Source organism: Pristiophorus japonicus, chromosome 2 (genome assembly GCF_044704955.1).
Source record: "Pristiophorus japonicus isolate sPriJap1 chromosome 2, sPriJap1.hap1, whole genome shotgun sequence".
NCBI classification, from domain to species: Eukaryota; Metazoa; Chordata; class Chondrichthyes; family Pristiophoridae; genus Pristiophorus; species Pristiophorus japonicus.
The window spans coordinates 105,350,946-105,366,266 of record NC_091978.1 but is presented as its reverse complement, the minus strand read 5'-3'; the positions used below and the strand labels follow the sequence as shown (position 1 = coordinate 105,366,266).

Sequence of the window (15,321 nt, the reverse complement as noted above, 5' to 3'; positions counted from 1 at the left end):
GGGCCATCAACACCTGCTAATGGTGCGCTTAAGGACAGTTACAGAGACAGTCAGAGACGATCGACTGGTAATGGACCTTTTGTTTCCAACAACGGGGCCTCCAGCTCGTGCTGGAGGTGTGGAGGCAAACACCTAGCCAGAGCTTGCAGGTATCAGCAATATACCTGCAGAAACTGCAACTTTAACAGTCACTTGACGCGTATGTGCAGGAAGCCTGCAGCCAGGTTGATGTACGAGGAGGATAGGCCCGATCTAAGCCCTACGAGGCCAAATGAATACTGGAAATCGCTGGAAGCTGAAGTTCAGCGAGTTCATGTGGAGCACGTATACAGTTCATATACCAGGACGCCACCGATAATGATGAAAGTGCTCCTCAATGGCATCCCAGTATTAATGGAGCTAGACTCGTGAGCCAGGCAGTCCCTGATGAGTATCAAACAGTTCGAAAGTTTGTGGGTGTCCAAGGCCAGGAGGCCAAAATTATTGCCGAATGACGCACTGCTACGGACATATACAAAGGCGATCATTCTGGTGCTAGGCAGCGTCACGGTAGTCGTGACCCACAAAGATTCGGAGAACAGGTTGCCACTCTGGATTGTCCCGGGGGACGGTCCCGCACTACTGGGGAGGAGTTGGCTTTGCTGTCATGAACCGGAAATGGGGCGATGTCAATGCAATTTCTTCTGTGGAGCGAGTATCATGCTCACAGGTCCTGGACAAATTTGACTCATTATTTCAACCCGGCATCGGCACTTTCATCGGGGCCAAGATAGTAATTCACATAAACCCGGATGCCAGGCCAGTACACCACAAGGCCAGAGCGGTGACGTACATGATGCGGGAAAAGATAGAATGCGAATTGGACCGCCTGCTGAGGGAAGGCATCATCTCGCCAGTCGAATTCAGTGACTGGGCGAGCCCGATTGTGCCGGTGCTCAAGGTGGTTGGGTCGGTCAGGATATGTGGCGATTACAAGGCCACCATCAATCGGGTGTCACTCCAAGACCAGTACCCTCTAGCGAGGCCGGAGGACCTCTTTGCGATGCTATCCGGTGGCAAACTTTTTCAAAATTGGACCCGACCTCAGCTTACATGACCCAGGAGCTGGCGAGTGAGTCGAAGAAGCTGACCACCAACACGACACACACAGGGTTGTTTGAGTATAACAGATGTCCGTTCGGGATTCGTTCAGCCACCGCGATCTTTCAGCAAAATATGGAAAGCCTCCTCAAGTCGATTCCAAGGACGGTGGTTTTTCAAGACGACATCCTCATCACGGGTCGCAATACTGAAGAACACCACCACAACCTGAAGGAGGTGCTACGAAGACTGGACCGGGTAGGGCTGCGACTGAAAAAGGTGAAGTGCGTCTTCTTAGCTCCAGAGGCAGCAGACGGGATGAGACCAACTGCGTCCAAAACGGAAACGATCCAGAGAGCACCCAGACTTCATAACACGACGGAGCTGCATTTGTTCCTGAGGCTACTGAACTATTTTGGCAACTTTCTTCCCAAATTGTGCACGCTGTGAGAGCCGCTACATGTGCTCCTACGCAAAGGTCGCGATTGGGTCTGGAGGGCCAGCCAGCAAAGGGCTTTTGATAGAGCACGCAATTTGTTATGCTCCAACAAACTGTTAACGTTATATGACCCATGTAAGAAACTAGTTTCAACGTGTGATGCGTCGTCCTATGGGGTCGGGTGTGTGTGCTGCATGTGAATGCCAATGGTCAGTTACAGCCGGTAGCTTCTGCCTCCAGAAGTCTGTCCCGGGCAGAAAGGGGTTACGGGATGGTAGAAAAGGAAGCGCTAGCATGAGTATGTGCAGTAAAAAAAAATGCTCCAGTACCTGTTTGGCAGGAAATTTGAGCTGGAGACAGATCACAAACCCCTAACGTCCCTTTTGGCCAACAACAAGGCCATAAATGCGAAACCATCGGCCCACACACAGAGGTGGGCATTTACTTTAGCCGCCTATGACTACATAATTTGGCACAGACCGGACACTGAAAACTGTGCCGATGCACTCAGTAGGCTCCCACTAGTCACCACTGAGGGGGCAGCTGAGCATGATGCTGAGATGGTCATGGCTGTTGAAGCTTTCAAAAGCAAATGCTCACCTGTGACAGCCCGTCAGATTAAAGTCTGGACAAACAAAGACCTGCTACTGTCTTTAGTTAAGAAATGTGTCCTGAATGGGGACTGGGCAGCCACGTACGGGGCATGCCCTGAGAAATTTAAACCGTTTCAGAGGCGCAAGGATGAACTCTCGATTCAGGCTGATTGCCTACTATGGGGAAACCGAGTAGTCATGTCCCAGGTGGGCAGAGAGGTGTCCATCAGAGAACTTCACAATGAGCACCCAGGCATTGTCATGATGAAGGCAATTTGCAGATAACACATTTGGTGGCCAGGGATAGATGCAGACCTGGAACTTTGTGTTCACAGGTGCAACACGTGTGCTCAGCTGGGCAACGCACCCAGGGAAGCCCCCCTTAGTCCCTGGTCCTGGCCCACCAAGCCATGGTCATGCATCCATGTGGACTACGCAGGTCCTTTCATGGGAAAAATGTTTTTGGTTGTAGTAGACGCCTACTGCAAATGGATTGAGTGTGCCATTTTAAATTCAAGCACATCCTCTGCCACAGTAGAAAGTCTACGGGCAATGTTCGCCGCCCATGGTCTACCGGATGTCTTGGTCAGCGACAATGGTCCGTGCTTCACAAGCACTGAATTCCAGGACTTCATGGCAGGCAATGGAATCAACCATGTCAGAACGGCACCGTTCAAGCCAGCCTCAAACGGCCAGGTGGAACGAGCAGTGCAGATAATCAAACAGGGGATGCTCAGAATCCAAGGGCTTCGCTACAAAGCCACTTATCATGCCTCCTGTTGACCAATAGATCCCGACCACACTCGCTCACAGGGGTTCCACCCGCAGAGCTGCTAATGAAAAGGACGCTCAAAACCAGGTTTCCCTTATACACCCTACTATGAAAGAAATTGTTGAGAGCAGGCGTCAGTCATAATGTGACTACCATGACAGGAATGCGAGGGCACGATGCATTGATGTCAATGACCCTGTTTTTGTCCTTAATTATGCTGCAGGGCCCAAATGGCTTGCAGGCACTGTGATTGCCAAAGAGGGGAATAGGGTTTTGGTAGTTAAACTTACCAATGAACAAACCTGCCACAAACACGTGGATCAAACTAAAAGGAGGTTCAGCAACCCCATAGAAGAAGCAGAGGAAGAACACGACGTAGAGTTTACTCCACCACAGGTGACCGAACACTGGAACCAAGTGGAGGAGAGCCCAGTCACTGTGGGCAGTCCAGACAGGCCTGAGGCACTGCAAACAGCAGACACTCAGGCCAGCGCCCAACAACCGGAGCCCCAACTCAGGAGCTCTACAAGGAAGCGTAAACCACCAGAGAGACTTAACCTGTGATCCCAATAACACTTTTGGAGGGAGGTGATGTCATGTATTCAACTGCCATTGTAACCCATGTATAAGCTATCCTAAGTTGTATACCTTGAGAACACTGACCACAGGGGGAGACACTCCTAACCTGGACTTTCCGGCATAAACGGGGAAGCTCCACCCTCCGTCTGCCTCTTGAGGTCTTGGTAATAAAGGTAACAGGTCACATAGTGATCTTTTCTCAAGTATGGGCCTCGTGTGCATTTATACTGTATAGTAAGGACATATTAGGTGCAAGGACAACAGGAGGCTTCTCATTGCGATTTTAGTCTTGCTACACCTCTGCTTCTGCCGAAAAGCAGGCTGGGGGTAGGGAGAGACCAAAATGTACTTCTGGGCCTTTTTCCTCACTTCATACTCAATGGCAGTACTTTAAGTTCTGTTACAACAAAATTCAAATCAGATGGAATGAAGCATTTGTCGTTTGTTAATTCAGCATTGTAAGCCAACCACTATTCCAATGACACTCTCTGCTACAGCATTCCTTTTTCTGTCCTCTCACAGTGAGACTGAGAAATTAATATCACATGGTGCAGAATTCAAATGTGCTTGAGGACTTGAGTTTATTGCGAACTAACTAGCTAATATTGTTCAAACTTCATTTCCGTGGCACCCTGAATTTCCATTGTTTCCTCTGTAAAGCATATGTGCAACATGAGGAATATGACATTTTTACAACCTTTGTTCCAATCATTTTCCTTTTTGCAATAGCCGGTATTTAAACTATATTCTATGAAATAACCCCAGCTGTAGTCTTCATGGTAACAAGATTATTTTGTTTTGTTTCAGGTATACTGAAAATTACGTCTGTGGAAGTTGGGGTTGTGGCTATTAAAGCAATTAACAGCAATTATTATTTGGCCATGAACAAGAGAGGAAAGATCTATGGCTCAGTAAGTACTCTTAAAAGCATTTCAATTATAAAGCAGTTAAAAAGAGATTATAATGATTAATGACTCCATTATCTGCAGATTATAATGTGGTCAGCAATTGACTTAGTTACTAATAGGCCAAAGCCTAAATCACAGAACATATCAACTGTCAGATTACTGCTGGGCTTGTTTGGACTGATTAGATTAGATTTAATTGAACTAATTGTTGAAGAATTACTGTATTAACTTTATTCCTCTTGTGGGTTCTGGGGTACTGTGGGATCTGAAGAAGCCTTACCTCTTTTAATGCTTCGATTTTTTTTCTCATCAACTTTTTCCTCCCCAACTATCCTGAAGATGCCAACTTACACTGAGGTACAGCTCCACAGGTACTGAGTGGCCCCCGGACCTTGGACCTCACCTCGTCCAAGGGGACATTCTTCATATAAGAGTTTGCAGCTTTTTAGTTGTGACGGTGTCATAGTTCAGCCCAGTCTTGTCCACATGCATGTGTTTTCCTTCAGTAGAACAATCAGGAGCAGGAACCAGAGCTGATTTACCCCTCCATCTAGTCTAGAGAGAGCAAAGCCAATTGTAGCATCCCAACCGCCACTCAGCTAACTCGGCACTGAACAAGGGTCACGGATATGTCATTATTATCCTTCAGTATTTGAAAATAAGCCAAAAGTACGTGCTGTAGATTCAAAACAAAATAAAAACAGCTTTTGAAAGGATAAGTTTAGTCCTGTTTGCAAAGCAATTAAATCCCCAACATCACATGCTAAAGTCAAATATTACCACCATTTTTCTGGGAGCTTTGACATGAACACAGACGCGAAATAATTTTCTCTAGAATGTTATTATTTAGCTGTGGTGTGTCTGGGCTTTCGTCACTATAACAATTAGCATTTACATAAACACAAACGCAAAATACTGCAGATACTGGAAATCTGGACTAGAAACAGAAAAAGCTGGGAATACTCAGCAAGTTAGGCAGCATCTGTGGAGAGAGAAACAGAGTTAACCTTTCAGGTCAGTGAAGGTCATCGACCTGAAACGTTAACTTTGTTTCTCTCTACACAGATGCTGCCTGAACTGCTGAGTATTTCCAGCATTGTCTGTTTTTATTTTAGCATTTAAATAAAGCTGCTGGTGTAAGAGGACACCTCAAAGCACTTTCAAAGATAAGTAGCTGGTCAACTGCTGGAAAAGTAGGAATTTGGAGAGATCTCGAGAATTATATTTTGGAAAGCTTTTCAAGGCAGAGGATCGGGGCTGCACAAGCTCGAGGCCAGCCCAAAATTGGGTCATGGGCCTCGAATATTATTTGTGAGAGCTGGGACCTATCTCATCTCCACAGGCACTGCACATGTTACGTAGAAGGGGAGTTGGAGTGGGTATGGGTCGGCGGATGGGGGGGGCGGTGGGGGGGTGAGGGAGGTCACAATCGCGAGGACTTTGGAGTCGAGGGAGCACTTCAAAAAAAACTTGCCTTGAGTTGGCAGCTGTTGAAGAATCCTGAGCAGGCCAGGCCCAACGTCCGACCCATTCATCACTGCGCAATTTATGTGAGGGTACTGTAAACCGATGTTAGGCTCCTCAGTTACATATGTAAGGGATCTAATGCCAGTTTTAGGCAACTGCCAGAGAAACCTGAAAAATGGCCCAACCCAATTCCTGATCGGGCATTATTCAGACATTCTTGGGGCACAGTACATTGGTCACAGAATTGTCATTTTTCAGATGCGAGATCCAATTTACAGCCTAATAACTGAAAGGATGGCCTCCAATGGTAGAGGAGAAGGAGCAGGAAATTAGCAGTGGAGGAGTGGAGAGAGCTTGCAGGACATATTTCTACAGAAGATTGCTCAGATAGTGTGGAGTGAAGTAATTGTGGGGGGGGCGGGGGGGATTGAAACTGAGGATATTTCAAATGGAGAGTTTGAAATTAAAGACTTTGAAATCAGTTTACTGAGGCACAAGGACCTTAACAGGTATGTTGGAATGGAAGGGGGAAGGAACGTGATATGTCCTTACTGTACAGTATAAATGCACACGAGGCCCATACTTGAGAGAAGGTCACTCTGTGACAGTTACCTTTATTACCAAGACCTCAAGTGGTGAAGGTGGGTGGAGCTTCCCCTTTCATACCGGAAAGTCCAGGTTAGGAGTGCCTCCCACAAGTTCACCCTCTTGTGGTCAATGTTCTCACGGTGTACAACTTAGGTCAGCTTATACATGGGTTACAATGATAGTTGAATACATGACATCACCTACCCCCCCAAGGTCTTATTGGGATCACAGGTTAAGTCTCTCTGGTGGTTTATGCTCCCTTGTAGAGCGCCTGAGTTGAGGCTCCGGTTGTTGGGCGCTGGCCTGAGTGCCTGCTGTTTGCGGTGCCTCAGGCCTGTCTGGACTGCCCACAGTGACTGGGCTCTCCTCCACTTGGTTCCGGTGTTCGGTCACCTGTGGTGGAGTAAACTCTATGTCGTGTTCTTCCTCTGCTTCTTCTATGGGGTTGCTGAACCTCCTTTTAGTTTGATCCACGTGTTTGCGGCAGATTTGTCCATTGGTAAGTTTAACTACCAAAACCCTATCCCCCTCTTTGGCAATCACAGTGCCTGTGAGCCATTTGGGCCCTGCAGCGTAGTTGAGGACAAAGACAGGGTCATTGACATCAGTACATCGCGTCCTCGCATTCCTGTCATGGTAGTCACATTGTGACTGACGCCTGCTCTCAACAATTTCTTTCATAGTAGGGTGTATAATGGATAACCTGGTTTTGAGCATCCTTTTCATTAGCAGCTCTGCGGGTGGAACTCCTGTGAGCGAGTGTGGTCGGGATCTATAGGCCAACAGGAGGCGTGATAAGCGGCTTTGTAAGGAAGCCCCTTGGATTCTGAGCATTCCCTGTTTGATTATCTGCACTGCCTGTTCTGTCTAGTCGTTTGAGGCCGGCTTGAACGGTGCCGTTCTGACATGGTTGATTCCACTTCCTGGCATGAAGTCCTGGAATTCAGTGCTTGTGAAGCATGGGCCGTTATCGCTGACCAAGACATCCGGTAGACCATGGACGGCAAACATTCCCCGTAGACTTTCGATCATGGAGTAGGCGTCGACTACAACCAAAACATTTTTCCCATGAAAGGACCTGCTGAGCACACGTGTTGCACCTGCGAACACAAAGTTCCAGGTCTGCATCTATCCCTGGCCACCAAACGTGTGACCTGGCAATTGCCTTCATCATGACAATGCCCGGGTGTAATTGTGAAGTTCTCCGATAAACACCTCTCTGCCTCTCTGGGGCATGATTACTCGGTTTCCCCACAGTAGGCAATCGGCCTGAATCGAGAGTTCATCCTTGCGCCTGTGAAACGGTTTAAATTCCTCAGGGCGTGCCCCGTGGCTGCCTAGTCCCCATTCAGGACACATTTCTAAACGAAAGACAGTAGCAGGTCTTTATTTGTCCAGACTTTAATCTGACGGGCTGTCACAGGTGAGCCTTTGCTTTTGAAATCTTCAACAGCCATGACCATCTCAGCATCATGCTCAGTTGCCCCCTCAGTGGTGGCTAGTGGGAGCCTGATGAGTGCATCGGCGCAGTTTTCAGTGACCTGTCTGTGCCGAATTGTGTAGTCATAGGCAGCTAATGTAAGTGCCCACCTCTGTTGTCAGCCAAAAGGGACGTTAGCGGTTTGTGATCTGTCTCCAGCTCAAATTTCCTGCCAAACAGGTACTGGTGCATTTTTTTTTACTGCATATACACATGCTAGCGCTTCCTTTTCTACCATCCCATAGCCCCTTTCTGCCTGGGACAAACTCTTGGAGGCATAAGCTACCGGCTGTAACTGACCATTGGCATTCACATGCTGAAACACACACCCGACCCCATAGGACGACGCATCGCACGTTAGGACAAGTTTTTTACACGGATCATATAACGTTAACAGTTTGTAGGAGCATAACAAGTTGCGTGCTCTATCAAAAGCCCTTTCCTGGATGTCCCCCCAGACCCAATCGCGCCCTTTGCATAGGAGCGCGTGTAGCAGCTCTAACAGCGTGCTCAATTTGGGAAGAAAGTTACCAAAATAGTTCAGGAGCCCCAGGAACGAACGCAGCTCCGTCGTGTTACGGGGTCTGGGTGCTCTCTGGATCGCTTCCATTTTGGACGCAGTGGGTCTGATCCCGTCTGCTGCTACCCTCCTCCCCAGGAATTCTACCTCTGGAGCTAAGAAGACGCACTTCGCCTTTTTCATTCGCAGCCCTACCTGGTTCAGTCTGCGTAGCACTCCTCCAGGTTGTGGAAGTGTTCTTCAGTATCGCGACCCGTGATGAGGATGTCGTCTTGAAAAACCACCATCCTTGGAATCGACTTGAGGAGGCTTTCCATATTTCGCTGAAAGATCGCAGCGGCTGAACGAATCCCGAACGGACATCTGTTAGACTCAAACAACCCCTTGTGTGTCGTGATGGTGGTCAGCTTCTTCGACTCACTCGCCAGCTCCTGGGTCATGTAAGCTGAGGTCAGGTCCAATTTTGAAAAAGGTTTGCCACCGGATAGCATCGCAAAGAGGTCCTCCACTCTCGGTTGCGGGTACTGGTCTTGAAGTGACACCCGATTGATGGTGGCCTTGTAATCACCACATATCCTGACCGACCCATCCGCCTTGAGCACCGGCATGATCGGGCTTGCCCAGTCACGGAATTCGACAGGCGAGATGATGCCTTCCCTCAGTAGGCAGTCAAATTCTCATTCTATCTTTTCCCGCATCACATACAGCACCACTCTGGCCTTGTGGTGCACTGGCCTGGCATCCGGGTTTATATGAATCACTACCTTGGCCCTGATGAAAGTGCCGATGCCAGGTTGAAATAATGAGTCAAATTTGTCCAGGACCTGTGAGCATGATACTCGCTCCACAGAAGAAATTGCATTGACATCACCCTATTTCCAGTTCATGACAGCAAGCCAACTCCTCCCCAGTAGTGCGGGACCGTCCCCCATGACAATCCAGAGTGGCAACCTGTTCTCCGAATCTTTGTAGGTCACGACTACCGTGGCGCTGCCTAGCACCACAATGATCGCCTTTGTATATGTCCGTAGCTGTGCGTCAATCGGCAATAATTTTGGCCTCCTGGCCTTGGACACCCACAAACTTTCAAACTGTTTGATACTTATCAGGGATTGTCTGGCCCCATGTCTAACTCCATTAATACTGGGATGCCATTGAGGAGCACTTTCATCATTATCGATGGCATCCTGGTATATGAACTATATATGTGCTCCACATGAACTCGCTGAACTTCAGCTTCCAGCGATTTCCCCCAGTATTCATTTGGCCTCGTACGGCTTACATCAGGCCAGTCCTCCTCATACATCAATCTGGCTGCAGGCTTCCTGCACATATGCGCCAAGTGACCGCTGACGTTGCAGTTTCTACAGGTATATTGCTGATATCTGCAAGCTCTGGCTGGGTGTTTGCCTCCACACCTCCAGCATGAGCTGGAGGCCCCATTGTTGGAAACAAAAGGTCCATTATCAGTCGATCGTCTCTGACTGTCTCTGTTGAATTCCCCCTAGAGAACTGTGTGCCCTGTTAACAATGTTGACTCCCTGGTCGTTTGTCGTATTTGAGCCAAGATTTTTGTCATACATCATTCTGGTCTCTTCCTCCCCTGAGATTAAAATGTCTGGGCTATCATAGCCGCCGCTTCCAAGGTTAAGTCTTTGGTCTCAATCAGTTTCCTGAAAACCCCAGCGTGCCCGATGCCCTCAATAAAAAAGTCTCGCAGCATCTCCGCTCTGCATGCATCTGTGAACTTACATAGGCTCGCCAGTTGCCGGAGATCTGCCACGAAGTCAGGAACGCTTTGCCCTTCTCGCCGCCGGTGCGTGTAAAACCAGTGTCTCGCCAGGTGCATGCTGCTCGCCGGTTTAAGGTGTTCCCCGATCAACTTACTGAGCTCTTTAAACGTCTTGTCCGCCGGCTTCTCTGACGCTAGAAGGTCCCTCATCAGGGAGTACGTTCTGGATCCACAAACCGTCAGGAGATGAACCCTGCGTTTGTCGGCCGAATCCTGTCCCAACCATTCCTTAGTGACAAAACTTTGCTGTAGTCTCTCAATAAAGTTGTCCCAATCATCACCAACACAGTACCTCTCTTCTGTGCTGCTAGTGGCCATGATCGCGTGGTTTAAATCCCAGTTTCTCGTTGCCAATGATATGTCCTTACTATACAGTATAAATGCATACGAGGCCCATACTTGAGAGAAGGTCACTCTGTGACCAGTTACCTTTATTACCAAGACCTCAAGTGATGAAGGTGGGTGGGGCTTCCCCTTTTATACCTGAAAGTCCAGGTTAGGAGTGTCTCCCACAAGTTCACCCCCTTGTGGTCAATGTTCTCAAGGTGTACAACTTAGGTCAGCTTATACATGAGTTACAATGATAGTTGAATACATGACAGAACAGGAGGTGATGGACAGGCAAGAGAGGAAACTTGGCGCAAAACTCTGGTTTATTTACTGAAGAACAACATTTTTCTGTAAAATTCGTGGGCAACTTTCTACTTCTTAAATGATTTAAACTTAGAATGAATATATTGACACTGTTTTAATAGTATCAGACTAATAAATGTAAAAAAGTAAAATCTGTTACATAAAAATACAATTCAGACAAATCACTGGGTGATGGTTTTAACACTGTAACAAGCAGAGATGCAAGTACTCCAATTATTACTTGCCGATCTGAAAAATATGCAACAGGTTTTTCTTTTGTCCATCCAGGTAACTTCTTCCCAATCAGAGTGATAGACCTGAAATAGCTGGATTGCTCTGTGTATGCAGTTTCTCTGATTCCTGTCCATATAAAATGATACTGTCAGATTTTGAGAACAGTCACACTCTATTGCACCTGAATAACCCTCCCTGTGGAATAGGGCTTCTAAGATCATCTGCTGCAATGAATAAGCAGTCTGAGAGCAATTTATTCACATGACCAATCTGAATAAAATAAGGTGACACACGACCTCTAGTGCCAAACCAATTGTATTTTATTTTGTTTTCATTTAACTTCAAGTTATTGTATAAACAATTAAATCTACTTTTTTAAGTGAGTAATAGTAGATAATCAGGAAAAGTCAAATCTTTCAACATGATTTTTAAAAAATAGTCGTGTCAAAATTGTCAAGGCAATCTTTGGTCAAAAATAGCTTTGTGAGACACCGAAACTTAATGTTATGCCAAGACATTTACTCAATAATAAAAACAGAAAATGCTGGCAATCTCAGCAGGTCAGGCAGCATCTGTGGAGAGATGGCCCTGAAATTCCGATGTCCCAGATCCGTACGTAGTTTCTACGGACCCGGGAAGGCATCGGAAAAGCCGGAATGCGCAATGCGCATGCGCTGAAAACTGGCTTTTCAGATCTGTCACGTTTCTGGCTTGACAGATCCAACGCATATCGGGAGCGAGGACACTTGCAGGGCAAGATTTCTAATATTTACGAATATCTTGCCCTGCAAATGTCCTTTAAAATCTTACGCCTGAAAAAGGAAGCGTATAGCCTATTTTTACAGGCGCAAGTGTTTAAAAATACACAAAAACAATTTAAAATAAAGTTATAAAAACACATTTGATTGTTAAAAACCCTCCCCACTATGGTAAGTTTATTTTAAGGCTTAATTTAAAAACACTTTTAAAAAGTCGGGAAAATATTTTTTTTTATAACAACTTTAATTTAAATGAATGTTAAATATGTAGTTTATTTTCTATTTTTTATTGTGTTTTGGGTGTTTTGGGGGGGTTTCTCATTCGGACTTACGGAACTCCTATTACTATGAATGAGAATCTATACCTCACCTGATTGGCTGCTGTCTCCAGATCCCGGCCTGCGCATGTCCTCACGTGCATGCGCTGCAATGCGCAGTCACCAGAGGCCTCAGGCTCGGAAGTTCCAACGGGTGCAGCAGCAACAGGTAAGTGCGCATCTTTTTTCTCTTTTTCTGTCGTTTGCCCGCGGGAAGAGCTCGAACGGAATTTCAGAGCCATTGTTTCAGGTCGATGATCCTTCGTCAGGAGTTCTGACGAAAGGTCATAGACCTGAAACGTTAACTTTGTTTCTCTCCACAGATGCTGATTGACTTGCTGAGATTTCCATTATTTTCTGTTTTTATTTCAGATTCCAGCATCCACAGTATTTTGTTTTTATATTTACTTAATAATGCATTTTAACTGTTCACCTATTATTTGTTAGGGGCAGTTCTCAGTCGGAAACACTAGCAAAGTTGAGAAAGAAAATGAGACAAAAGTGAGATAAGTAATTAGTGTTTAGTTGAGGCCCAGCTTGAGTTTTTGAAAACTTAGTGAGGTGAGATGTTCTATTGTTTTGAGGTCCCAGGTATCAATAAGTTGGCGTAGTGCATGGAGCGATGAATCAGAATTTTAACACATGCACATGCAAAGGGTGGAAAGCAATAAGAAGAAGATTTGTATATAATTAGTCAGTGGGGGAACAGAGGAAATTCAAGTAAGTTATTCTGGGTTATGATAGTTTTCGTCCCTATCCATCTCCAAGAAGGAATATCTCACCTCCACATGACACTCCGTTCAACAACTCAGCTGAGATCTGCCAAACTGCAGCAAGTGAAGTGGACTAACACACAATCTAATCACATGATCGCTCGACCCATTGGCTGTCAGTTGAGCACTCCTTGTGCTTGAGCAACCAAGTAATAAACTTCTTTTAGCATAAGAACTTCGTTAACAAGTAGGACCTTTAATCGGAATATATGTTAATCATTCAGTTCACAGTAAATTAATTTATTAATATTGGTAACTCTGGTGCAAGGCTTTACACCAAAATAACGCCTTGAAGATGTTCTAATCCATTATCACAAAGCACAGAGTATTAAGGAATATTGTGTAATTTTGGGAGTTTGATGTTTGTAATAGTGTTTTAATTTTAATTTTGCAGAAAGAGTTTAATATTGACTGCAAACTTAAAGAAAGGATAGAAGAGAATGGTTACAACACCTACGCTTCCATGAAGTGGAAGCACAATGAACGGCAAATGTTTGTGGCCTTGAATGGAAAAGGGGCTCCACGGAGAGGACACAAAACAAGGCGGAAACACCCTTCAGCCCATTTTCTACCAATAGTGGTGAGACAGGATGTCTCTATAATATCAGAATAGAATCAGTGAAGACACTGCATCGCAGTAATGAGTCCTGCTGGTCTTAATTCAACACTACGTTTCTTTCCAAGCAAGACAAGACTCTATTAAAATGTGGAAGTCTAATGAAGAACATTATCAGAGCTCAGGCAGTAAACTCAGACATCTGCTTGTAAAACTTTGAACAAGCCTTTGATATTCAAATGATTGTTACTGGCACAAGAAGTTCCCATGCCAGTAAAGATTGAAGCAATTGGAGAGAACATATTTCACTGGCGAGCAATGTCAAAATGTCTTGTGATGCAACCTAAAGCACGAGAGGCATTGCAGTTGTACAATGTTGTATGATCTTTGTGAGAAGATGTTATTTATGGAGTACTAACCCATATCAAAGACATTATGCTCATTCAAGCCTGATTATCCAATGAGCGGTTAAACACGCAAACGTTTATCTGGAAGCACTTTGGGTCAGATGTGAGAACAACTGCTTTCTGTAACTACACTTCAGCAAATAGACAGGCACTACAAGTAGATATAAATACAAGAAATGTAAAGCTGCTCTAACAAAATGAGTCTTGAGTTGCTCTTCAGTTGATCAATTCTAAATTCAATTTTAAAATGTGCTTACGTTACAGAAGCAGCAAGACTTCACAGAACAAATGGTTGTAAAATTAGCTTGGTACTGACCCTTGATTGAAAATGATCTCTAGAAAATAAATACTTTTGTTTGTCATTAAAATAGTGATAATATTACAGCACAATTATTAATCTTTTAAAAATGGCCCCAACCATTTTGCTAAAAACTAGATTCATTTTGATAGAGCAGGTCAAAAATAGTAACAGTGTACATCCCTTTCTCATTGTAACACATTGTAAGTTGCATTAAGCCTCTTTTGCAGTGTGAGTAGAAAAATACAAGTAGTAGTCAAATTGTATTTTGTTCGAAATCTTTTAAGGATATTTCTATTAAGATTAATATTGATGCTGCAGTCCCTTCATACTTCGTTATTGTAAAATAGTTTGTTTATTTTTGTTGTTTGGGAATAGTACTTTTGGTACAAAGAAGAATTTTTGACAAGTTGGATTGTAGATTTGTTCTAGAATTTAACCCCTTTGTTGCTGGTGTCCCATGATTATTTAACTTGTGCCATCCCAGGCATTTCTAGCCAGCATGTCAGATGTTTAATCTGTTGTTTGTTTGAACACTAGCTGTACAAAAGATGCGTTCTACGTTGCATAGTGGAAACAATCATTTGATCACTCTCCTGGGTTCTTTAATAAAGTTGGTTGTCTCTTACACATGGGACAATAGATCCAAGTTAGAATTTGTATTTCAGTTGAAAGAATTAGAACTTGAACAGAATCATTTCCCAAATTTTCACCTTCCCAGTGAGAAATGTTTTTATTTTCTTTACAGTTTTCTCCTCTTTTCCCTTCTGACTAGCAGCAGCGACTTATGGCTGGGATATGGTTCTGCAGACACTGACAATGCTTCAATGCTCCACCAGAGTAACTATTGTTCATGTGTGGGCCTGGACAGTTGGTTGAAGGGTTATTCAATTGTGGAGTATTCATCACAACTGAACCATTTTTAAAGAATTAATATTCACATTTGTACACTTTCGCATTGGATCCCTGGATCAGCAGTGGGAAAATTGGTCAATTTTTGCCCTCTGTATTTTGGGAATATATAGGCCAATTTTATCACCCTCATTGTTGTGCAGCTGAGATATCCTAACTCAGCAAGATCAAGGATTTAACCCTGGCCCTTTCTTGCTTGTATCGGCTCACTACCA

The 15,321-nt window shown here is 45.0% G+C and overlaps 1 protein-coding gene across 1 annotated transcript in view; it reads left to right on the top strand.

Annotated features, from left to right (window-relative positions):
• Nucleotides 1-14,443, top strand: part of fgf10a (fibroblast growth factor 10a) — a 157,836-nt gene extending 143,393 nt beyond the window's left edge. Inside the window, exons 2-3 of the mRNA XM_070862511.1 lie at nucleotides 4,271-4,374; nucleotides 13,328-14,443. Coding sequence (XP_070718612.1) covers nucleotides 4,271-4,374; nucleotides 13,328-13,546 — 323 coding nt within the window. The 3' untranslated portion in view covers nucleotides 13,547-14,443. The remainder of the gene's footprint in view (nucleotides 1-4,270; nucleotides 4,375-13,327) is intronic.
• The last annotated feature ends 878 nt before the right edge of the window (nucleotides 14,444-15,321 follow it).